The sequence below is a fragment of the Schistocerca piceifrons genome, chromosome 2 (assembly GCF_021461385.2).
Source record: "Schistocerca piceifrons isolate TAMUIC-IGC-003096 chromosome 2, iqSchPice1.1, whole genome shotgun sequence".
Taxonomy (NCBI): domain Eukaryota; kingdom Metazoa; phylum Arthropoda; class Insecta; order Orthoptera; family Acrididae; genus Schistocerca; species Schistocerca piceifrons.
Window position 1 is genome coordinate 663,543,714 of NC_060139.1, and position 27,004 is coordinate 663,570,717.

Sequence of the window (27,004 nt, forward strand, 5' to 3'; positions counted from 1 at the left end):
TTAATTTTGAAAATTTCTGTTTTCCAGCAACTTATTTTCTGCAATTACCAGTATGCACATTACATCCTCTCCACTAGGACGCAGTACAATTAGCACACTGGAGTCGCATTCGGGAGGACGACGGTTCAATCCCGCGTCCGGCCATCATCATTTAGGTTTTCCGTGATTTCCCTAAATCGCTTCGGGCAAATGCCGGGATGGTTCCTTTGAAAGGACATGGCCGACTTCATTCCACATCCTTCCGTAATCCGATGAGACCGATGACCTCGCAGTTTGGTCTCCTCCCCCCCAAATCAACCAACCAACCAGCAGAGCACAAAGCGAACCAGTAATATTTTTATTTCTTCTGTGATTTTGGTTTATTTTTGCGAAGAGGAGCCTTGTAGTAGATAGCTGTTTAGAAGCCAAACTGCCGAAGGTTACCTTTGGTGAGGAAGGGGGAAGGAAGCGACGCCAAAAGATAGTTAAAGGTGCGCGGTTGTAACGACCAAGAACAAGAGTCCTTGTTTGGGACAAATTTTCAAGCGTATCGACATATTTATTAACCTGACTTACCAGTAGCCAGCTCAAAAGTTTTGATGAATCAACTAAAGTTACTTCTCTTCTTTTAAATTTCAGGCTATTGAGGCGTCGTCCAATGAGTACCTTCACTGAAGAACAATCGCACCCACAATGGATCAACCCCGATTTCTTGCAGGCTGCTCTGAAACAGGAAGAACCTCCGGGAGAAGACATAATAGAATCGATAAGTGTTGAAAATGCGTGCCCAGAAGGTTCCGGCTATATCAGCCGCATCTTCAGAGTGGCTGTCTGCACCAGGGTCAAAGGAACGTCCGAGCGTGCAGAGAGACGCCTGATAGTGAAGTGCTCTGCCGACGAAGGGCTGGTGAAGGCCGAGGCGGACAAGGCAGGGGTGTTCAGGGTGGAGTCCCTGGCACTGGGCAGCGTGATGCCGGAGGTCCACAGGCTCCTGGCAGCTGTCGAAGGGAGCGCTTTCCGCCCCCTGGCTGCGCGCTGCCTCCGCTGCGGCGACCTCCCGGCGGACTTCCTGGTGCTCGAAGACCTGGCCGCCGAGGGTTTTGTGATGGCGGAAGCGGGCCGCCCGCCGGACTACGAGCACTGCGCAGCCGTGCTGAAGGCCTACGCACGTCTACACGCCGCTTCGGCGAGGGTCCTCAGAGATCGCGCCGACTGCAGAGAACGTCTGAGGGCAGACCCGCTGGCCAGCGTGCGTGATTACATGCTGCTGCTGACAGGGGGCACATTCAGGGCTCTGGCGGACCAACTGAGAGCGTATCCCGAGTACTCCAAGTACGCCGACAGGTACTTACAAATCAGGGAGGATACAGTGGATCGAGTATTGGAGGAGCGGAGCAATAAAGACGTCAACCTGCTGGTAATGCTCCACGGAGACTGCTGGATGAACAATATCATGTTCAAGTACGACGCAGGGGAAGTAGTTGATCTTAGGTTCATCGACTTTCAGGTAAGCACATGTTATTCTGTCACTGATAGTCGTAAGGAGGAGAAACTCGACTGCAGTGATACTTTGTATTCATATTACGAGCCGGTCGATGTCGCCGAGTGGTTCAAGGCGCTTCAGTCTGGAACCGCGAGACCGCTATGGTCGCAGGTTCGAATGCTTCCTCGGGCATGGATGTGTGTGATGCCCTTAGATTAGTTAGATTTAAGTAGTCCTAAGTTCTAGGGGACTGATGACCTCAGATGTTAAGTCCCATAGTGCTCAGAGCCATTTGAACCATCCTACGATTTTTAACTCTAAATGAAATTTTAGAGTACCTTAATCGACATCCAAGAACAAAATCTTCTCGGTTTACAAGCTACACCAATAAAATTCTCGAGCTTTCGACACCTGCCCCCGCCGTCGCCATCACGGGTCACTGACCGCTGGGTCTAAGCCTATTGGTTAGATGAAACTAAAGGAAACTCCACGGAGCATTAGTCCCGTTTCACTGTGTTATGGATGAGTACAAAATGGGGGAGTATGAGTGAATAGACCGCTACTGTTTAGTCAGTAAAGAAGTGTAAGCCATTAAGTCTCTTCTGGTGGTCATCTTTGGAAGTCCATGAAGAGAGAATTCGGGGGTTCTTGGATTAGTGAATTGCTAACGACGTGGAGCATAGTAGTAGTTTTCGTATGGTGTCTGATACATTTTTACTGCATGACTTGATAGACGTGTTGCCTAAAGTGTGTGCTGAGAGATCGAGCAGCGTCCGTTGTAACTCTGAAAATTTTGTTCCGGTGAGTCTGCAGTCTTTTTCAAATGTGTATCGACGGCGGCCAATGATATTTCTAAAACAGGCAAGATTGGCGGAAGTACGGAGGTAACCTAAGTTTTTCGTGCCCTGATAGTCGACTGCTGCAGCTGAAAGCGTATTCGGCTCCCAAATCTTGGCGGCATGATGAAACATTGGTTTCAGCCGATATCCCTGGAGCTTACTTCCTATTTTACTAGTAGTCATCCTAAAGTACGGTGCCAAAGCTGCCGAGTCAGCTTCCTCCGCCGAGTCACAAGCCGTGTTTCGCCGGTATCAGCTAAAAGCGTTCGTTATTCCTCGCTTACAATAACATTTTACTCTCTACACCAGTTTCAGACGCCGCAGTTCAGGCTGTAGATGACCATAATCGGAAATAGTTTGTGCTCCTTGTCAAAGTGTTTAGGGCTGCTTTCTTGTGCACATCGTAATGAAAAGTGCACAAACGGAAATAAATTCCGGCACCGAGAAGGAGTTGATAGGCATGTTTCTACACCTGAAAGATAATGCGTATTCAGATTTCGCAACAGTCGCATAAGATTGGGTGCTAGTAGCACCACTGTGACGATTCAAATAAGGTTTGCCTTAAACGCTCTCTTGGTCGTGAGCATTAGTTATCTTTGAGACTGGACATGACTGTTAGTCAAGAATGCCTTTAAGGTGACAAAGACGCCAATAGCAATATCTCACTGAAATTTAACGAGGTCGTGTAACAGGGCTATGAGGAACTGGATATTCCCTCTACGATGTTGCGGGAAGACTTAGCAAGAATGTTCCCCTGTACGTTAATGCTGGCAGCGGTGATCACGGGAATGTACGTTCGCAAGAACAGCGGGCTCCGCACGGCAACGTGAGACTAACGAGAGAGAAGACCACCGTGTTCGGCGTATGCCTCTGGTGCATCGTGCGAGCTGACATCCCGAAACTGTTGGGGCTCACATGCAGTTCCTCTTCGTCGAAATGTCTTGGCTCAAACTCGTCTAGGAATTGAACCGCATATGTCCCATTACACGCCCTAAATAAGGCACTTGTGAGCCTTCGGTTAAATTGTCTGGCTGATGTCAATTTTGCGAAATACAAAGTTAATACAACATATAGTAGCAGTAATAATAATATCGGGAACTAAATTAACGACCCATAAATGATGTAGGCCACACAGTTGCGAGTGGTTAGAATAATGTTTATTTAGAAAGCAAACTAAAAGTCCCGCGGTACCACACAACGCGAAATTTTCTAAGTCGTTTCACTTCCTAACTGCCTGAAGACCGACTGTCCACTTTCACGTCTGCATCCGAACCGTACCCTTGGTGTCTCCAGCCGAACTGTCCGCTTTCGCGTCTGCACCCGCGCGCCGAATATCCTCGTTCAACTGACTAGAGCAGTTCCCTTTCCTGAAGCCGTCCATCTGATTTGCTACAGCTTATTCTACATTATTTTACATTTTAACATATTTAATTAATCAAAGCTTGACCACTTTCACGTTCTAAATAAAGTAACAATAATATACATTACATAATAAACGTTAAATTCTTTTACATAAAACCAACAATTTCCTTTTTAGCTTTCAATTCCAGGACCAGTACCTTGCACCAATGTGCTTCTGATAAATAAATAAAGAACAAGAGTAACTATTATGCACTAAACTTTACAACAAATATTCTATTACCTAATTATTCAATAAGGTGTCATGATGTCATCGTTCGATGTTTTGTGTGGAGGAAATGATGACCTGACGCTTCACTGAAAATACTGATAGTTTAAATTAACTATATCTTTCAAAGAAATAAAGTTAGAGTTGATATTTACAAAATTTGTCATATTAATGATGCTCTTTTATATGAAATGTCGATCGTTAAGATCGACCAAAGCGTTCAGATTTTAGCATTCAGGTCTTTGTTACAAAACTTGTTAATTTCACTTTAACAGTAAATACTAGCCTATTATGGATACGACCAATATTCAAGTTTTATTGGGCTCACCATGAGGATGTCGGATTAAAATTACTGAGACTTCATTCCCTGCATTACTATAGACTTAAATAGTTTTCATAAGTGTTTCCCTTTATGGCCTATCTTAGGTCCGCCATATTTAACAGTGCTACGTCTTCTTGGCCACGAAAGCCTTCTAATGGGTTTCCCTATGACGCAGGTTCTCGTCTGTCTCACTCGCACACTACAGTGCTTAGGCCTCAATAGACAATAGACGCCTATGAGTTTCCCCATCTTGTGGTGAATCTGCGCCCTTTGTGTCATCTGGTCCTGGACGACGGGGTTCGTTTCACGGTTCCTGAAGGCTAACTCTTTCGACCATATGCTTAAATAAGAGCGAAATGCTCATTAACTAACAGTCGTCCTGCATCTGCAGCAGCAATCTGAGCAGCAGTTGTCAACACAGTGACACAATGAACTGTTACAAATTGGTTGCTTCAAGGACACTTCAGGACACGCCCCGTAGCATGCGTTCCACTGACCCCAAACCACTACCACTTGCAACTTCAATGGTATCAAGCGAGAGTTCATTGGAGGATAGGGTGGAAATCTGTTGGGATTCCTGATGAAATCTGGTTCTGTCTCGGTGTCAGCGATGGCCGTGTCTGGGTTAGGAGACTAGTTGAGAGCCTGCCACCAGCCTTCTGTGTGCTAGACACACTTGGTCAACATCTGGAGTTATGCGCTGGAATGAAATTTTGTATGATGGCAGAAGCATTCTCGTGGTTATCCCCCACACCCTGACAGCAAATTTATACGTAAGTCTGGAGATTCGATCTGTATCTGTTTTGGTGCCTTTCATGTACAGTATTCCCACGGATGTTTCCAACAGGATAACGCTCGTCCACATACTGCGGGTGCAACATAACATGCTCTGCAGAGTATCGACATGCCACCTTTGCGTGGTCGATCACCAGATCTATCACATATAGGACATCATCGGGAGATAACTCTAGAATCATCCACAACCAGTATTAACTGTCCCCGTATTGCCCGACAAGTGTCAACAGCCATGATCCACCATCTGACATGGTCATTTTGCGTGTTGCATGTCGCAGGAATTAATACGTAGGTTGGAACTTAAATAGTGACAACACTGCTGCGGAGACACCATACAATGTGATCTACTATTCTCGCCGATAGCACACGTTGTTGACATACCTACCTTACCTCCGAGCAAATAGTCTCGCCCGTCTCACGTCATCGGCGTGCGCTGAATCGAGGGAAACTCGGTCACTTGTGAGCGAGCGGTCTAACGTAACGGTGTCACTATGTTTTCGAAACAGGAACAACGGACTTGGATCAAGATTGAATGTGCTAGAGGTCCTACAGCACGACAGTGTCATCAAGGTCTTCAGGAGGTGTGCGGGGAATCGGCATTGCCCTACAGAACAGTGGCACGTTGGGTAAAAGCCTTCAACGGAGGTCTGAAAACTGTGCAGACATGCATCGGGCAGGTCGTCCTAACGTCTCTGAAGTGTATGTTGTAGCTGCGTTAATGGACAGTGATCGACGCTATATGATTCGTGAGCTCGCCCACGAAACCGGATTAGCGATTACGACGGTGCTTCGCATTCTGAAGCAACGCCTCGGCATGCAAAAAATTGTATCACGATGGGTTCCGCATGACTTGACGGAAATGCAGAAATGGGGGCGTTACGACACTGCTCATTCTGCGCAACCCATCCACCATTTTTGCACGACAATGCGCGGGCGTATAAAGCGCAAGTTGTGGCTACTCTGTTCGGTCGATAGGACTGGTAAGTACTGTACCATCCACCATACTCCCCGGACTTAAGTCCTTGTGACTTTAATTTGATTCAGAAGATGAAGGAACCACTCCGTGGCATTCGCTTCAGAACTGTTCCAAAGATTCGACAGGCAGTAGACCACTCCATTCGCACCATTTACAGAACAGGCTCTGCTAGCGGTATACTAAGCCTTGCACATCGCTGGCAATGGGATCTACACTATTTTGAAGGACAGTAACATGTGTAAACATATAACTCTTTTGTGTTGGTTGTGAATAAATAGCTGCCACTATTTAAGTTCCAACCCTCGTATGTTGCCTGAATCATCTTGGAACATAATCTCTGAATTTCAACTGCCATCTTCTAGGTGGTGCAAAAAGCCTCTCTTGTAGCGTATGCCACAGCAATTTGTTGAACATGTTTGTAACGCTCTCGCACTAACTCAATGATCGAGTGACTAAACACTCCGCTCTTTGTTGATCATCTGTAAATTGGAGCTCGTAAATATAGCTCGTAAATACCCATGACTGACCAGCAATACTCAAGCGTCGGTCGAAGGAGTGTTTTGTAGGCCACTTCTTCCTTGGATGAATTACGTTTCCTTAAGATTCATCAAATGAATGTCAGTTTGGCATCAGCTTCTCCCAAAACTAGTTTTATGTGGTTATACCGCTTTAAGTCGCCGCGAACGTCTTTTGCTGTGTAATTTACTGTCGTTACTGTTTCCAATGAACCATCGCGAATGGAGTAATCGAATGGCAATGGATTTTTTTTTCACGTGTTTACGAACCGTACGTTATAGTTATTAACCTTCAAGATCAACTGAGAGTCCATGCACAAGTCGTTATTCTTCTGCAGGTATACTAAATATCGCTACAGTCTTCTGATGTTACAATAACGGCATCGACCGCCTCACGGACCTTTCGACATTATCTACAAGAGCAATTATGCCTACATTATCTTTTATAAACAGCAGAATATCATAAGGTGCATTCTGAAAAACGCCAAATACTAGTTACGTTTTCACTTAAAACTTACGGGCTAATATGCCGTGGTCGATGTATAAAACTCTCCACTGACGTTTCGTCTCCGACTGCGGGAGACATCCTCCGAGGTAATGCCCCGCTTTATCTCGGAGGATGTCTCCCGCAGTCGGAGACGAAACGTCAGTGGAGAGTTTTATACATCGAACACGGCCTATCAGCCCGGAAGTTTTAAGTGAAAACAATATCAGCCGTGAAAACCTACACTGTATGATCACTAGTTACGTTACACTCATTCTCCTTCGTTCATCCGCTGTGCAGTTCAAAATGATTGCCCGTATATTTCTGCATGCGCATTAAGTCTTTTGACGGGTAACGCGAGGGACGTTCAGTAACTAATGCGACACTTTTTCTCTGAAAACAGGTTGGTTTTATTCCGGATTCCAATATAGAACATGATTTCCCACTCCTTTGGCTACAAAATCGTGTTTTTCAACAGTCTCCTTTCAACACGACGCCCTTACGCCACCTTACTGGGAACGCCTGTATCCCTGCGTATTACCATTCTACTGGTCGACGTCGCAACCAACGTATTGCTGTCTCAATAACCTTCTCATCATCCACCTACTGCTGACCGTGGAGTGCATCCTTCGTTGGGCCAAGCAGACGGAGATCGGAAGGTGCGAAAACCGGGGTGTGTGGTGGATGAGGAAGAACAGGCCAATGAAGTTTTGTGAGCTCCTCCTGGGTTCGCAGACTGCTGTGAAGCCTTCCGTTTTCGTGGAGAAGGAGAAGTTCGTTTTCTCTTTTGTGGCGACAAACACACTGAAGTCGTTTGTTCAGTTTCCTGGGGATAACACAGGACACTTCAGAGTTAATCGTTGCTCCACGAAGGAGGACATCAAACAGAAGAACCCCTTCAGAGTCTCAGCAGACCGGTGCCATAGCTTTACCTGCTATGATGTGGCTTTGAACTTTTTCTTTCGAGGAGGGGTAGTGCGGGCGCTACTACATTGATCGCCATTTGTTTCCGGTTCGAAATGGTGAACTCATGCCTCCTCGCCTGTGACGACGATTGACAAAAACTTGTCACGATCAGCCATGTAACGCGCAAACAAATCCGCACAGCTGGTATTTTGTTGCTTTTTATGGTCTTCTGTTATGCGGCGAGGAACGTAGTGAACGTACACCTGTAAGTACCCCAACTAGTGGATGAGTGTGTAGCACTGCCAACAGGAAGGTCCCTTTGTGCTGCGAGGCGTTTGATTGTGATCCGTCAAGCACCTCGAATAAGAGTCTGCTCACGTTCCAATATTGAAGAAGTCACAGCTGTGTGCGACCGGAAGCCGTGCGGGACAACTGACAGGTCTGCGCAAACTTGTTGCGATGATGACAGACGCCATACATAACGACTCACCATGCTTTTGTTCATTGCCAGCTCTCCGTAGATATTCTGCAAGCACCTGCAGATGTGCGATGCTCTGGTTTTACGCCAAAAGAAACTCAACAGATCTCTGCTTGGAACGCACCTCCATCACTGACGCCACTTCCAAGGCTCCGTATAGTGCCACCACATGTTGTCAGAACTTCATGAAACTGTAATGACTGAAGCGGCAATATTCGACGAAGTCCCACTACAAATTCCACGTTTTTCAATCGAAACTGGCCGAGAAAAATGTACTGCATTACTTACTGAACGCCCCTCGTATCATCGTTTTTTACAAGATGTTCGACGATGGCAGAAAATTACTTTCTTCGTCGCATGAATTTCATTGCTCAGACCAAACGACGTTCGAAAATTTAGTAAGTAATATTTCCCTGCAGAAGATTCTGTGCATTTTCTGGGAATCAGACCGATGAACAAGAGTTCGATATCAGATAATCACAATTATGTAACTCTTTGAGGTAGCGAGATATGATAAAATTTGTAGTATGTCCAATCGGGTCCGGACAAGATATCATCACGGACCAGAGACTATAGACGAACTGATAATGTAAAGGAAAATGAAGTTGTGCACTTACTGGGATGTTGAGGCATCCCCGGCTATCAATGCGCTCCGGTCCGGCAGACATCAGTTAGGACAAGTTTGGATGCGTAGGAACTCTCTCTTATGTGTGGCTCACCGACTTGGTATAAACCTTTATAACTCGTGCCTCATTCGTTACTTACGTGTTACACTTCGCAACACTCCGGCGTAGGTGGGTGAAAGTGAGTTAATTTATATTCTTATTGATAATAACGAGGAAACGGGGTGAGGGAAACACATTTCCTAAACTGAAAGTACCAAGAAGACCATTAGATTAACATCACACTCCCAAATTCTGAATCACCAACAGCAGTCTAACATACCAAACATTGCCAAAAAGCTTGTTAATCAGAAATTTCATGTGACGACACGTCCTGCCCTTCTCCGCCAGATACAGTTTTAGAACTGATCGGTTGTAGAAAAACTGAACAAGGGCTTAGAGTATGAGAATTACATATGAAGTCCCTCCCTCCCCCCCGCTCCCCCTCTCCACCGCCCCTCCACAATATGATGTAGCTGTAGCCAGAGCGTGTAAATGATGTGGAATGAAAGGGTCCTGAGGCGTACAAGGATAGTATGTTATCCCTCAAGTATTAAAAATGTCTGCTAAAGGATCATATCGAATAAGGGGTGGTACTGTGATTCTTCAAAGTCGCATTTCTCCCCCCCCCCCCTCCCCCCCCCCCCCTCGTCAGGTGCTGTTGAAATTTTGCGGGTGGACCTAACTGAAGAAATGGCAATAACTCGGGCTCAAATACCTCTCTAATATAACGACCGCTACTTTGATTGTCCTCAATAAGTAAATATCGTCATCCAGTGGCATCCTAAATCATCACCACCAGTGACAGTTCTCCCCTACACCGCACAACAATGTAAGCTTACTTGGTTGTGGTTACGTGGTAGTATTTACCAATGACACGCCTAAATTTTACTATCGATGTTTAAAACAACTTCTACACCGTACTGGGAGGCAGGACTCGCATTATTGCGAGCTATGAAGAACAAGATCGCATTAACTATATTGTGCTCGCCTGCCAGTGACCACACTGGCAACGAATACCATACTTTGTCGGTTGATGAACTTGAGATACAATGGACGTCGCTGCACAACATCACAGCACAACACCTCAGTCTACAATCGATTTCAGGGTGTTGAAACTACTGTAGAACTTCTTTGTTGATGAAGGTCCGAAAAATTACAATATATGGCTCATTCAAGACACACAAGCATAATCTCTGTAATGTTCACAGATAAGAAACTCAACATTCGGACTTGTGAGAGTCTGTGCGTGGCATATTGGCGGTTGTAAGCACAGGGAAAAGAATGTGGTCGCGTTGCGGCGGGGCGGGATCGGTCGTCTGCATTCTCTCTCTCTCTCTCTCTCTCTCTCTCTCTCTCTCTCTCTCTCTCTCTCTAACGTCCACCTACCTCGATATGCTTCTTTCCGACGTCTCTTCACTCTATAGTAGCAGATACGTGCTAGGCTGTGTAAAGTAGCGTTGATGAAACCACTACGTAATACCTACCACACAAAGGCCTCGTAACTCGAGTTGAAAGTCAGTTTCTAAAAGTTCATTTTTTAAAAAATCGGGCGTCGGAGGATGCAGTTTACTTGCAGAAAGAATTTAAAATTAGACTGAATCTGCTTTTTATTCATATTGAAACACATTAAATGACTATCAAGTCCGTATTTAATATGGTAATGCTATATCATTCATAGTTCACTGTCTGTTCGACATAGTTTCACTCGAAAAGCAGCCAGAATTTTTACAAGTCCGACCCGACTAATTTTCATGTTCTACCAGGTACCGACACACAACTACTCGCGAGTTAAACATTCGGTCGTTTCAGTGGTCTTCTTCGAAAGAAGTGCTCACCAAAGTATTCCTTACAGAGCACGAAACATGCCATGCGGAATTGTTGCTACCACCAGAAAGTTCACATGTTCATAACTCTCAAACTATTTAATTTAGAAACACCAAACTTTCATTAAAATGTTCGTAACTCCTGTCGCTTCATTCACAAGGTATTCTAACAGCAATTAACTCACCATTTCTTAATTTTTCAGAGTACTTTTACGGAGCTATCTGACATGGTGTTATCCGTAGGTGGTGGTGGTGGTTAGTGCGTAACGTCCCGTCGACAACGAGGTCATTAGAGACGGAGCGCAAGCTCGGGTTAGGGAAGGATTGGGAAGGAAATCGGCCGTGCCCTTTCAAAGGAATCATCCCGGCATTTGCCTGAAACGATTTAGGGAAATCACGGAAAACCTAAATCAGGATGGCCGGAGACGGGATTGAACCGTCGTCCTCCCGAATACGAGTCCAGTGTGCTAACCACTGCGCCACCTCGCTCGGTGTTATCCGTAGGCCAGTTAGCAAGCAACTATCTCGAATTATTCTACTCACTGCCCACACCACTAGATTCGCACGGGAACAGCTTAATGCTGATTGGCTGTTGAGCTAAACGACCAATCAGAATGTTCCTTGCAGAACATTCTCGCTGCAAAAATTGCTTATCCAATCAATAATCTGATAGTAATTAACGCCATTAAAACTTCAATTTCTAGTATATTGTTTAATCAAAATAAGCGAAGTACGAATTATTCCCCAAATTGCTAAATAAACTTATTCCGTCTCTAACTTTCATTCTGGTTGCTTTTATACAAAAGCAAGCTCACACCGTCATACATCATCTGAATCATGGTTGCATCGTAACTTTTCCACGGTCTATTTGTACAATATTTTATGAAAAATGACGTATTAACTTTTAACGTATGTCCCACATGCACTCTCTCAATCATTCTCACACTCTCACATCACAAAACACAATCAAATAATAACATATTTGAACGATTTTTTATTACGTAAAGCACAGTGACTAACGTGTTAAAAAAAGAAAATCCTAAGTAATTGATTTTTATGCACTGGTAACTTTGTAATGGCTTCAAATGATAATGCAAGTCAATCTGTATTTGTTCCTATCAAGGTTTTAAAAAAACAAGCATTGGTTTTAGGACTTTTAGGTAACTTTCATTATCTCCGGCACTATAATACACTCCTGGAAATTGAAATAAGAACACCGTGAATTCATTGTCCCAGGAAGGGGAAACTTTATTGACACATTCCTGGGGTCAGATACATCACATGATCACACTGACAGAACCACAGGCACATAGACACAGGCAACAGAGCATGCACAATGTCGGCACTAGTACAGTGTATATCCACCTTTCGCAGCAATGCAGGCTGCTATTCTCCCATGGAGACGATCGTAGAGATGCTGGATGTAGTCCTGTGGAACGGCTTGCCATGCCATTTCCACCTGGCGCCTCAGTTGGACCAGCGTTCGTGCTGGACGTGCAGACCGCGTGAGACGACGCTTCATCCAGTCCCAAACATGCTCAATGGGGGACAGATCCGGAGATCTTGCTGGCCAGGGTAGTTGACTTACACCTTCTAGAGCACGTTGGGTGGCACGGGATACATGCGGACGTGCATTGTCCTGTTGGAACAGCAAGTTCCCTTGCCGGTCTAGGAATGGTAGAACGATGGGTTCGATGACGGTTTGGATGTACCGTGCACTATTCAGTGTCCCCTCGACGATCACCAGTGGTGTACGGCCAGTGTAGGAGATCGCTCCCCACACCATGATGCCGGGTGTTGGCCCTGTGTGCCTCGGTCGTATGCAGTCCTGATTGTGGCGCTCACCTGCACGGCGCCAAACACGCATACGACCATCATTGGCACCAAGGCAGAAGCGACTCTCATCGCTGAAGACGACACGTCTCCATTCGTCCCTCCATTCACGCCTGTCGCGACACCACTGGAGGCGGGCTGCACGATGTTGGGGCGTGAGCGGTAGACGGCCTAACGGTGTGCGGGACCGTAGCCCAGCTTCATGGAGACGGTTGCGAATGGTCCTCGCCGATACTCCAGGAGCAACAGTGTCCCTAATTTGCTGGGAAGTGGCGGTGCGGTCCCCTACGGCACTGCGTAGGATCCTACGGTCTTGGCGTGCATCCGTGCGTCGCTGCGGTCCGGTCCCAGGTCGACGGGCACGTGCACCTTCCGCCGACCACTGGCGACAACATCGATGTACTGTGGAGACCTCACGCCCCACGTGTTGAGCAATTCGGCGGTACGTCCACCCGGCCTCCCGCATGCCCACTATACGCCCTCGCTCAAAGTCCGTCAACTGCACATACGGTTCACGTCCACGCTGTCGCGGCATGCTACCAGTGTTAAAGACTGCGATGGAGCTCCGTATGCCACGGCAAACTGGCTGACACTGACGGCGGCGGTGCACAAATGCTGCGCAGCTAGCGCCATTCGACGGCCAACACCGCGGTTCCTGGTGTGTCCGCTGTGCCGTGCGTGTGATCATTGCTTGTACAGCCCTCTCGCAGTGTCCGGAGCAAGTATGGTGGGTCTGACACACCGGTGTCAATGTGTTCTTTTTTCCATTTCCAGGAGTGTATATAAACATCTGAAATTTTGAGAGCATCATTCCATTAATAACAAAAGGCTGTGTACCAAATTTGAAAAAAGTCGGATAATAACCAATATGGATTATTTAGATTCGTAGAGGGGTATGAATCTTCGTATTGACTGACTGTTATGCTATGCAGTTCTCTCGGCAGGCAGAGTCAGCTACCCTATGAGTAAAGCGCCACAATACCAAACGGCTACGTGCCTTGCTGCAACTAATGTCATCTCGTAGTAACTTGCTACCTTACAGCGTGATTACAAATTTGTGTTATATATGAGATGGTTGTATAATTTTTAGGTCAATGACAAATAACAAGTCATCTCTAAAGGAAAGATTAAAATGAAATTATTCCGAATACATTCAGCATGCTAACCTTGCGGTACTGTGCCTATTGCAGTACGAGGTATCTCTGATTTATGGGCAGTGGACACGGTAGTGTGGGTGGGACCCATCGATACAGCTCATAATGGATGTCATCGAATCTATCAGGACTGATTAACAAAGATTGAGACAGATCTATTTCACTATTTTTGCTACTCCATTTCAATGTTTACATTTATTTTCAAAGTACGCGCCTCCTACTTGAATGCGCTTTTTATAGCGTCGCTGCCAGTCCTCGAACACATGGTGCAAACCGTTCCTGGTCAGGTCCTTGAAAAACCATATTTCTCTTGAGCACTGCTTCAGATTTCTCAAACGGAATGCCCCGATGTTTTGCCTTTAGTGTTGAGGAAAAAAAAAGTTATAGGGTGCAAGACCGGGGCTAAAAGGCTGATGCGTTACACAGGTAATGTTGAATTGAACCACAAACTTCATGATTTGCTATGAGACGTGAGGTTGTTTTTATCGTCATGATGAAGTCGCCACCCAGTCCGAGAAAGTTCTGGTCGTTTCCGTGTAATGTGCTTCCTCAGTTTAGCCAATACTACTGAGTAGTATGCAGCTGTAACATTAGTGTGTGATGGGAACTGCATTTCATGGCTCTCAAACAATGTGATTACCATCACTTTACTGCAGATGGAACACATTTCACCATTTTTAGTGTTGGAGAATATGGCGATTTCCATTATCATAAAGATGGAGCCTTGATCTATCGCTGATGACAATCCGTTTCAGAAACTCATCCCGTCCATCAGCAATGAGTCGCTGCACCTCACGGCTTTGCTCCATTCGCACAGCCCCTTGTTCTGAAGTCAACAGAAGTGGCACCCAACGGCCACAAACAGGGTCATATGGAGATGATCATGGACAGTCATAAAGACACTGCCATACGAAAGTCTTTGCCCTTCATTGAGGTTACGAAATGTTATACCCTGAACCTCAAGGACAATCATAGCAGCTACGTTGATGTTTACTTCAGTCACAGCAGCAGTGAAAACACCAGACCCACCTTGCTTAACACAGACAAATCGGCCTTTGAAGACCCACCTAAACACTGTTGCGCGAGGTAGCGTGTCTTCACTGTCCGCATGCTACAGCTTTTCATAAGTTTAAGTGGCTGTATGGTTTAAACCAACAAAAAATTTTATTGCGCCGTACTGCTCGTACTGCGTCACCTCTATTGCTTGGTATGCGAAATGGAAAAAGCGACTACAAGACAGAGCGTTATCAACGACCGCTGATACGAGGGTGATGCCGCCTATGGTCATTTTACATAAAAAATCGCCCTTTTGAGACTTTGAGACATTCATGGTATTGGTAGGAAGCTATCACGACAGCTGCAGGAAAAATTCAGTCACTGTCCTTGTTGATCAGCCCTAGCACGATGTATCTCGAACCCACAACAGTGTTCGGAACGTTAGAGTAATGCTGTGTATTCCAGTACCATCTTGTCACTGTATACGACCTCCTTTATCCACAGGTTTGCACATGCAAATAATCGTCGAAGTAGCATCCTTTGAACGAGTCAGAATATCTTGGCTTGGCAAATTCATTATTATCTGATTATTATCCGTCATTCTACATCACTCCCAAATAGTCAACGCGTTCTTTTGCCTATGCAGTCAAAGGAACAGAGTTGATTCAGCTCTATACGAGGACAAATTAGAACCAAGGGGTACAAGAAAGCTGAGTTTGCTTCCAAATAAAACATTTATACAAACATTACGGAAAAATGCACAGCTGCTGTAAGGTATGGCTTCGCTCTTGAGCGAGAAGCTAAAGTGTCGATCGATGGCAGAGTGGCTGGCATTTACAGAGAATAAATTGCAGCTGGTGAAGGTTATGGTGCTCTCCTTGTTCTCACCTGGCAAGATGGACACTGATCTTCCTCGGTGTAGGGTATTCTATTTTGACCTAAGGCTTCATAACGTGGAGTGGGGATCCAAAGTAAACGTTAACATGTGTGTCAGTGTGTTTTATGTGTGCGATGTACGTAGGTAGGTAGAGAGAGAGAGAGAGAGAGAGAGAGAGAGAGAGAGAGAGAGAGATTTATGGAGTATTAGAAGGACAACATATTTGAATAGAGTGCAGACTGAAATGTTTGTTTCGCTTCACGTCTAGAATATCCTGCAGAAATCTCTTGAAGCCTGATGTTTTGATATGTTTTGTAATGCTTACATTATTGAAAGCCTTTCGTCGATACAACACTCATTTTTTTACAATATTACATAGATTTCAAGGGTTTAGCGTTAGTCAAAAGGGGGTGAGATACCATGCATGTATTCAATTTTTTTTATCACACATCTATATAGTTTGATATTACCCGTCAAGAATTCGTCTGCTGTGCGAACCTCTTTATCTCATTCATCTCAGAGCAGCACTTACAACCTTAACTCCACCCGAACAGGTCCTGAAGGCCCAACGGTACCGACCAGCCGCCGTGTCATCCTCAGCCCACAGGCGTCACTGGATGCGGATATCTAGGGACATGTGGTTAGCACACCGCTCTCCCGGCTGTATGTCAGTTTATGAGACCGGAGCCGCTACTTCTCAGTCAAGCAGCTCCTCAGTTTGCCTCATCAGGGCTGAGTGCACCACGCTTGCCAACAGCGCTCGGCAGACCGAATGGTGAGCCATCCAGCCCGACAGCGATTAACTTCGGTGATCTGACGAGAACTAATGTCACCACAACGGCAAGGCCGGTGGCCACTTACAACCTACATCCTAAATTATTTGCTAGATGTATTCCAATATCTGTCTTTCTCTACAGTTTTTACTCTCTATATGAGTACCATGAAAGTTATTCCCTGGTGTCTTAACGGACGACCTATCACACTGTCCCTTCTTCTCAGTGTTTTCCATATATTCTTTCCCTCTCTGGTTCTGCGCAGAACCTTCTCATTACTTACTATACCAGTCCACCTAATTTTCAACATTCGTCTGCAGCAGGACATCTTATATGCATCTATTCTCTTCTGTTCAGGTTTTCCCACAGTCGACGTTCCACAACTACAGTTTGCTGTGCTGCAAATGTACATTCTCAGAAACGTTTCCCTAAAATTAAGGCGTATGTTTGTAATAGTAGACTTCTCTTGGCCAGGAATGCCTTCTGTTGCTAATAGTCGTCTATTTTTGATGTCTGCCTTGCCGTCCGTCATAGCTTATTTTGCTGCCTAGGCGGCAGAATTCTTTAATTTCATCTGCTTCGTGACGATCAATCCTGATGTTAAGTTTCTCGCTGTTCTCGTTTCTGCTAATTTTCATTACTTTCGTCTTTCTTCGATTTATGCTTTGACCGCATTCTATATTCGTAAGATTCTTCAAAACATTCGGCAGATCCTGGAATTCTTCTTCACTTTCTCTGGGGATAGCAATGTCATCAGCGAATGTTGTTATCGATATCCTTTCATCTTGATTTTTAATTCCACTCTTGAACCTTTCTTTTATTTCCATCATTGGTTCTTCGATGTATAGATTGAACAGTAGGGGCGAAAAAACTTCATCCCTGTCTTACTCTTTTTAATCCAAGCACTTTGTTCTTGGTTTTCCATTCTTACTATGACCTCTTGGCTCAATTTGTGGGCCAATTTTCTGGAATATTTTGATAAAACGCTCCTAAACAATCTGGACGAAGATGATATGGTGAATGGTACAGCAGCCTATGCTGACGACTTCCTTTTAGTAATAACTGCAAACTCGAGAGTGCAGCTCGAAACAAGGCTGCACAACTCCTTATAAAAATAAGTGAAGGGCGCAGCCATAACAAGCTCACAATTGCGGTAAACAAGGCAGTATATTTACTGATGAAACGGGCCTTGCAGAGAAAACCCGACATTACGCTGAGAAAAATAACAAGATACCTAGGGATACACCTCGACGAACGATTGACATTCAACTAGCACATAAGACTTATAATCGAAAAAGAGACAATACTAATGCTCGAACTCGCTACGCTAAACTCAGCTCACTACAGACTCCATTACAGACAAAGCGTATGTATCATACAGTCGTATTTGAATCTACAATGTGTTTTGCGGCACATTGACTGTCACTCACGGCCCAAAAAACCATTGTGAACCGTGGACAAAGAGGTGTATTGCTGAGAATGTCAGGGGCATTTGGCACCACGTCCGTTGATCTCGCAACATACGCTATTGACATAACCATTAGACACAGAGCTGCAGCATACTGGCTCAAAAGGAAAAGATTGTATAAGGCGTATGAGGTAACAGGGGAACATATTACAGAGAAATGCCAATTAAACCTTTGGAAGGTACATGGCAAAAAGAATGGGAAACATCTGACAAGGGACGCCGGGTTTTCTCCTTCTTCCCAAACATCCGGAAATGGCTGAGGCTCAGACAAAATGGCTCTGAGCACTATGGGACTTAACATCTGTGGTCATCAGTCCTCTAGAATTTAGAACTACTTAAACTTAACTAACCTAAGGACATCACACACATCCATGCCCGAGGCAGGTTTCGAACCTGCGACCGTAGCAGTCGCGCGGTTCCGGACTGCGCGCCTAGAACCGCTAAGGCTCAGACAAGTTGGCCCAAGTCGTGGTATGGAACATTTCCTGACGGACCATGACCCTTACCCTACACTACTGGATTGCTTTGGCCTTAGCCAAAGTGATAGGAGTGAATCTGAACATCATGGATCCCCGAACACATACACTAAAATGTGGCACACTCAGACACGTAAGGTTGACGTCATAAATCGAAGACATACGGCAAACTTTAAGAAATCCATATAACTGGAGCATGCTTCACCGCAACATTGATAAAATATCAAGAGCGCTGTACAAGACTTACAAGCAGCAACAACCATACACAAGACCACGATCTGAAACATGCCCTACACCACAACATGATGCATGGAACAACAGAGATTCAAACACAGTTATGGAAACAGATTAACGCATAGACACAGATGATGACATGTACACTCCAAAATCACCAGCTACATACACGGCATAATAGCAGATCACACGACTGCAACTATACGACAAGCAATACATACATGGAATTTAGAAATAAGTTAATAATGGAAATAAAAGAACGAAATACCCTTTTTGTACAACTTCTTTTGATCACTGCTTTCAAACATGAAATTGTGTAATTTGTGAAACGTATGAGATGCAGACTGTAAAACATGTGAACTTTATAAGATTGTGCATAAACATACATGTGCAGCACAATAAGATACAAATACATAAGACAAGCGTACAACATAGGTAAGAAGCGCTCTTCAGGGAGATGTTCGAAGTCACCTTCCGAGTCTCCTCTCCCGGTTACGGCGCGGTTAAGTGGAGGATGCAATGTAGTAACAAACAGAACTGTCATACCTTATACACAAAACAAGTAAGTTATATCACAACATACATACATATGGTAGTAGCTATAGTAGAACAGAATATGCTAATTCAGGTGAGACAGGTCTCGAAGTGTTTACCGAAGCCTTCCCACTTGAAATAGTTAGGTAAAGGGATTTGTTTTGCTATCTAAGTCTTTCCTTTCGTATGTTATTTCCTTCTTCAGAATGTAGTATATTTATGATTATTTTTCCTCCCTTTGAAAAACCGTACTTTGCGTTACTCGTGTTATTTTCGTTTTTTTAATTAATAATCTATTTATATAAAAATAGTACTAAAATCTGAAAATTTTCTAATTTGTAGTTGCAAACGACTATCTGTAGCTACCAAGGTGGTGGATCACTCCGTAGTGTTAACAAATAAGTACGCATCGAAAGCTTTTTCCAGGTCGACAAATCCTACGAACGTTTCTTTATCTTCCTTTAGTCTTATTTCCATTATGAACCACAACGACAGAACTTCCTCTCTGGTATCTTTACCTTTCCTGAGGCAAAAATGATCGTCATCTAACACATCTTCAATTTTTTTTCCACTTTTCTGTATATTACTCTCGTCAGCAGCTAGGAAGCATGTGCTGTTGAGCTTGTTGTGGGACAATTCTCGCACTTGTCATCTCTTGATGTCATCGAAATCGTCCGCCCCCGGTAGCTGAGTGGTTAGTGCAGCAGACTGTCTATCCTAAGGGCCCGGGTTCGATTCCCGGCAGAGTCGGAAATTTTCTCCGCTCAGGGACTGGGTGTTGTCCTAATCATCATTATTTCATCCCCACCGACGCGCAAGTCGCCGCAGTGGCGTCAAATCGAAAGACTTGCAGCAGGTGAGCGGTCTACCCGACGGGAGGCCTTCGTCACACATTATTATTATTATTATTATTATTATTATTATTATTATTATTATCATCATCGAAATGAAATCGTGTGGATGATATGTTTCGGAAGGTTAGATGGTATACCGGCAGACTCACACATTCTGTGCACCAACGAGAATAGTCAGTTTGTTGCCACTACCCTCAAATTATTCTAGAAATTCTGATGGGATGTTAATTATACTTTCTGCCTTACTTTTCTCAAATCTTCCAAAACTCTCTTCAATTATGATTCTAATACTGGGTCCCCACCCTCTTCTATATCGACTCCTGTTTCTTCTTCTAACATCAGACAAGTCTTCCCCCTCACCAAGGCTTTGATTGTATTCTTTCCACCTGTCCGCTCTCTCCTCTGCATTTAACAATGGAGTTCCCGTTGCACTTTTAATATTACCACCCTTTCTTTATAATTTCACCGAAGATTGTTTAGAATTTTCTGTATACGGAGCCAACCCTACCAACAATCATTTATTTTTCCAATTTTTCACATTTTTGATGCAGCCATTTTGCCTTAGCTTCCTTGAACTTCCCATTTATTTCATTCTTAAGGGATTTCTATTTTCGTATACCTGAATATCCCTGAGCATTTTTGTACTTCCTTGTTTCATTGACGAACTGGAGTAATTCTTCTGTTACCCATGGTTTCTTCGCAGTTACCTGAGTAACATTATGTTGGTCTGTTTTTCTATTCTATAGAAGAATGACTTCACAGGAATTTTTCAGGATGTTACAACATTTTGGTCTATCAGACAGAGACGTTACAACTATGCTGGCTGAACACGAACGCTGCTGGAGGCTGCAGTACTGTACTGACATGGGAAACTCGCCATCGCACTCTCTTAATTTTTAGTGGTGAGATGGTCTAATGGATAGCCCGTCAAACACCCAATACAGATCAAGCCTGAATACGGGAAGGTGTACTAAACTGGGAAAAAGATGCAAAATCAAAACAGTGAACAGTGTAAGCTAAAAATGTGCAGCATCGAGCGAATTTGAAAAAGGCACGGTGTCGTGATTCTGTGGTCACGGTTTTGGACAGCGAAGGGAGAGATCCGTGTTCAAATCTCCCTCTTGCCTATTTTTTCTTCACAAAATTATGAACTGTCCGTCCGGTCATTTATTTTTCTGTACGCTGTATTTAAATCTGTGTCTGTGTCGTTGTGTAACGTGCTTTGGCAGCAGTGATTTGTAAGGAATGGACCTCCAGTTCACACCCATTTATTTGTTGTTTTCATTGATTTACTTGCGACGGTAATATATTCTTACCACATGGCTCATGATCTATAACCAACGTATAGTATGACACCTCCAAAGACTACAGATGGAGAACAGACACATCCACAACCAGACAGAAAATTCATTATTTTGTGGAAAAAATTGGGTACGAGGGAGATTTGAACACAGGCCTCCCGCTTTCCAGCCAACTCCTTACCCACACAATCACGACGCCATAATTCTTGCAGTTCGCTCGATGTTGGACATCTTGAGCTTGGACCGTTCTCTGTTCTTATTTTTCTTCTTCTTCTTCTTCTTCTTCTTCTTCTTCTTCTTCCTCTTTCCTCTTTTTTAAACAGTTCATCACAGCTTCTTCTTGTTTCCATGCTTGATCTTTCTTCAGATTTTGAGGGGCCATTTTACCACTAAATCTGTGGGGGGTGCAATGGGTAGTTTCCCCCGCGACCAAGGACTGAGTCAGGGCCGCAACTACCAGCCACACTCCCACGTCCTCCGGTTATCAAATAAAGCCGAAAACTTAATCTAATGGAAGCCCTGGAAATCAACGGACGTCACTTCCACCACCTTTGAAATTATGAAAGTGTCGTACAAAGAAATATGCATAATGTAATACGTAGGAGTGCAGTATCGAAATTGAGAAACATAGCTTTCCTGAACACCGAGTCCAGCTACATCGACCGTCTACGGCAAGATTTTGCAAATATCTGTATGGCATCGCCTCTTCAAAGCTCTGTAGGCTGTTGTTTTCGTCTACAGCCATAACAGCTTCGCATTTGCAAGCCGTCAAAAGTGCTACCAAGTGTCAGAGATTTCCTTAAGTTGGCTGAACTGTGGGAGTGTCTTAGTAGGCAAAGAATAAATGTATTAAATGGTTCAAATGGCTCTGAGCACTATGGGACTTAACATCTATGGTCATCAGTCCTCTAGAACTCAGAACTACTTGAACCTAACTAACCTAAGGACATCACTGAACACCCAGTCATCACGAGGCAGAGAAAATACCTGACCCCGCTGGGAATCGAACCCGGGAACCCGGGTGCGGGAAGCGAGAACGCTACCGCACGACCACGAGCTGCGGACAATAAATGTATTAAAACATCATGCATGATGCCCGAATTTTTCACGCATCTCAGTCTTTATAACATCAAATCTTCTGCATTGTGTGTTCTCAGTCATGAGTGCTCTAATCGATCTCTGCATCCACAATGTGCTTTTATATCATTCTGCTTTTCATAATTACGATGATTTTTGTAAGCCTCAGAAATAGTTATAATGTGTCAACATGTCCCAACGGGACGAATGAGATGTGTGTATCATCATGTCGTCAAACACGATAGAAAAAAATTTATTCTGCACCCTATATTTTTTTTTGTAAAGCATTATGTGTTTTATGGTATTCTGACCTGTTAAAGCGTGACATATATTGTACATTCACCACTATTTATGTATCTGACTTCTTGGATTCAACATAATATTTTACGTAAATTAAGAACTTGGCACCTCTGACTTCCCGCGCCAGATGGCGGTTAGTGTGCTATAACAAATTCTGTTATATTTGATGTCATGTTATTTGTATATTTTTCTTTTTTACTAGTCCTGTAATCTGACACCTTATAATTTTACCTGTTGATTTTTACTCTTGCATGTTTTTTAAGTGTGCATTTCTTCCTTCCTTTTGCTATGCGTTTTTAATGTAAAATTTTAAAATTTGAACTATTCAATTAATGATTTACAAGTGCACATTTGGTATTTTGTGGTAATCTCCTGCCAAATAGAGTAATGTTAAGTCTTCACGTGACACATGTCACGTAGACGGCGTTTCAAGCCCCTATCACACCGAGGTCTGCTGTATAGGTGAATGTGAACACGGGCTTCAGTTACTGTGATCGTTTCATATCTTCTGTTACTGCTAATAACTAGACACCAGTGCCTACGAGCTTTAATTTGTACGCTAAATGTATGTTCTTACCAACAGTTGGTTTATACTCAGGTGTATTTGTGGACATTTGTTTCTTATTCACTGATAGCTATGTAAAACATTTTAACTTCCAGCACTGAAGATGATCATTATGTGATCGAAAATCGATTTGGCTGTTAATAAATCATCAACATTACGGCCAAGCTTACCTTCCTTCTAATTTTATTAATCCAATGGTCGTTGTGCACACAGAACTCCATGGAGTCGCCAATCAACTGTTTTGATTTGCTAATTATGTAGTTATATATCACTGTTTCTATTGTTTATGTCAACTAGTTTGCTTCATCTTTGTGCCTGTATACCAGTAGGTGTCTTTCTATGCCTCAATTTGTGTGGTATATGAGTAGTATTGTTCATTCTTCGTTAGGTATCGTATGATCTGATATTGTTATGAAGATCAGTGTCTTTTGTTATATGTATAGTTGGTCTCTTTATTTGCGTTTCTACAGGTAGCAAGATGACGGTTTATGACCGAGACCGATAGCAATAATAAATGAATACTACACGGCTCTGTGTCACGCACTTTTCTAAACATGTTACTGCTGCTGATAAGCACCTGAAGGAGACGTTTAGATGCTACTTGTTTAAGTTCCGAGAGGACAGAATGCATAAGGCGCGGAGGTGCTCTGAAGGTAGGATATGAGTGCAGTGGTGCAGCAGTGTTCCTGGATTGGTGGTTAATACTTGTCGCAATTGGGCTATCCTATTAATCTATGTGTTCCGCTGGTCTCCAAGGAGAGGAAAATGTGTGGGAAATGGATGCATGTTCGGAAAGGTAGGGGGAAGGTGACTCTGAGCTCATGTCTTCTTAGGATTTGAGGGTAAAGAATTTAGGAGAGGCGGAGGTCCATGCAATGTTGGCATATATTAGTATAGAGTGGACGAGTGTATTATAGGTGTGGCTAATGGCTGAAAGATGTACACACGAGATGCGGCGTATTAGAAATTTCAGCAGCTTTAATCGGACACGGGTTTTGTATTGTATGTTGGTATAAATTCCATGCTACTTATCTGTCAAGTTGTATTCCTAAATGCCTTGATGACTTAGTAAGAGGAATGTTTCGGCTCTAAGTGGAGAGAAGGAAATCTGAATCAAAGAAGGTCGTTTGATTTTTCTGTGGATTTGATTTAATTTTCCTTGTATTATACCATTCGAAAGTAAAGGTTAAGTGTGTTTCTGGGTCGGCGGTGTTACCAGCGTGTTGTAGGAGGAAGAACAGGTTGTGATGAGTGTATGTTATGAATGTCTGCAATGTACAGGATACGCGTGCTTCTCTTCAAGCGATACTGGAACTGGATATACACTGAAGCGCCAAAGAAACTGGTGTAGGCATGCGTATTCAGATACAGAGATAAGTAAACAGACAGAATACGGCTGCAGTCGGCAGCGCCTATATAAGGCAGCAAGTGTCTGGCGCAGTTGTTAGAACGCTTACTGCTGCTACAATAGCGCGTCAAGATTTATGTGAGTGGTGCTATAGTCGGCGCACGAGCGATGGGACGCAGCATCTCCGAGGTAGCGACGAAATGGGGATTTTCTCTTACGAACATTTCACGAGCGTACCGTGAATGTCAGGAATCCGGTAAAACATCAAATCTCCGACATCGCTGAGGCTGGAAAATGATCCTGCAAGAAGGGAACCAACGACGACTTAGAAGAATCGTTCAACTAGACAAAAGTGCAACCCTTCGCAAATTGCTGCAGATTTCCATGTGGGGCCATCAACAAGAGTCAGCGTCCGAACCATTCAACAAAACATCATAGGTATGGGCTTTCGGAGCAGAAGACCCACTCGTGTACCATTGATGACCGCACGACACAACGCTTTACGCCTCGCCTGGGCCCGTCAACACCGACATTGGACTGTTGATGACTGGGAACAAGTTGCCTGGTCAGACGAGTCTCGTTTCGAATTGTATCGAGCGGATGGACGTTTACGGGTATGGAGACAACCTCTTGAACCCATGGACCCTGCATGTCAGCATGGGACAGTTCAAGCTGGTGGAGGCTCTTAAATGGCGTGGGGCATGTGCAGTAGTTGGAGTGCTATGGGACCCCTGATACTTCTAGATACGACTCTGATAGGTGACACGTACGCAAGCATCTCGTCTGATCACCCATATCCATTAATTCCCATGGTGCATTGCGACGAAGTTGGGCAATTCCAGCAGGACAATGCGATACCCCTCACATCTAGAATGGCTACAGAGTGGCTCCAGGAACGCTCTTGTGAATTTAAAGACTTCCTCCGGCCACCAAACTCCCCATGCACCAACATTATTGAGAGTATCTTGGATGCTTTGCAACGTGGTGTTCAGAAGAGATCTCCACCCCATTGTTCTCTTACGGTTTCAAGGACAGCCCTCCCCCCTGCGGGTCCGGGGTAAGAATAGGCCTGAGGTATTCCTGCCTGTCGTAAGAGGCGACTAAAAGGAGTTCCAATCGTTTCGGCCTTCCATGTGATGGTCCCCCTTGGGGTTTGACCTCCATTTTTCAAAATTCTACAGAAGTACGAGCCTTTTGGGGAAGGACACCTTACGTGGTGTACCGCTGGTCCTAAGTGCACTAAGACCTTGGCACTCAGCATTGCACCGGCGTTGTAACCATACCCACTATTCCTCAAATTGGGCCTAAACGCCTGATGGGTTGTCCAAGTTACGCCCATAGTGCATCTCCATCTGCACCAGCGATCATGATGGACTTTCCATGGCACCAGAAATCCAGCACGGTAGCCAGCCCGTTGTGGTGGGGTCGTCATGTACCCTCTAGGTTGTAGCCCCCTGACAACACAGGGATCGTACTGCCGATACCTGAGCTGCACCCTCCCCACGTCGGCCAAGGAGTAGATGCCCGTCTCCTTGGGGCATCAGGACTCCCGGCAATGGTCATCCTGCCAGGTGGCCCTTGCTGCGGCTGGGTGGCGCCCGTGGGGAGAGCCCCTGGTCGGAGTGGGTGGTATCGGGGCGGACGTTTCGCAGATGAAACGTCAACACGCATCAGGTCGCTCTGCGGCCGAGTCTTTCAAAAGAAAAGGTACTGTTTCTAGTTCTGGTTCTCCTGCCCTTTCCCCCTTGGCCACTCCATGGGAGGAGGGACAGGCCCGCTGGATTAGGGCGAAGTACTTCCCTCGCTATTTGGTCTGTTCTCGAACCGATGGGGGGACATTCGCCACCTCCAAGCCCATGTTCTTTGTTCAGCACATTGAGGACATCTTCGGGGAAATCGAGGCTCTCAGCAAGATGCGTTCAGGGTCCATTCTTATCAAGACCACCTCCGCCACACAGTCGGCGGCGCTCCAGGCGTGCGACCGCCTAGGGGACATCCCAGTATCCATTGTCCCATATCTGGCACTAAATAGGACGCAGGGGGTTATTTTTCATCGTGACCTCCTGCTACAATCTGATGAGGAGCTCAGGGCCAACCTGGAGCGCCGAGGCGTGCATTTCGTCCGGCGAGTCCAGCGCGGCCCCAAAGACCATCGCATCGACACTGGGGCCTTTATCCTCGCCTTTGAGGGGGACGTTCTCCCAGAGAAGGTAAAGGTGATGTGCTACCGGTGTGACGTGCGACCTTACGTCCCGCCTCCTATGCGCTGTTTTAGGTGTTTGCGCTTTGGGCACATGTCGTCACGGTGTGAGGCTGAGCCCC

General features: G+C 44.8%; 1 protein-coding gene across 1 annotated transcript in view; it reads left to right on the plus strand.

Annotated features, from left to right (window-relative positions):
- The window catches only part of LOC124777556, an 82,837-nt gene that overhangs the window by 49,346 nt on the left and 6,487 nt on the right, over positions 1–27,004 (plus strand). Inside the window, exon 2 of the mRNA XM_047253011.1 lies at positions 619–1,486. Coding sequence (XP_047108967.1) covers positions 638–1,486 — 849 coding nt within the window. The 5' untranslated portion in view covers positions 619–637. The remainder of the gene's footprint in view (positions 1–618; positions 1,487–27,004) is intronic.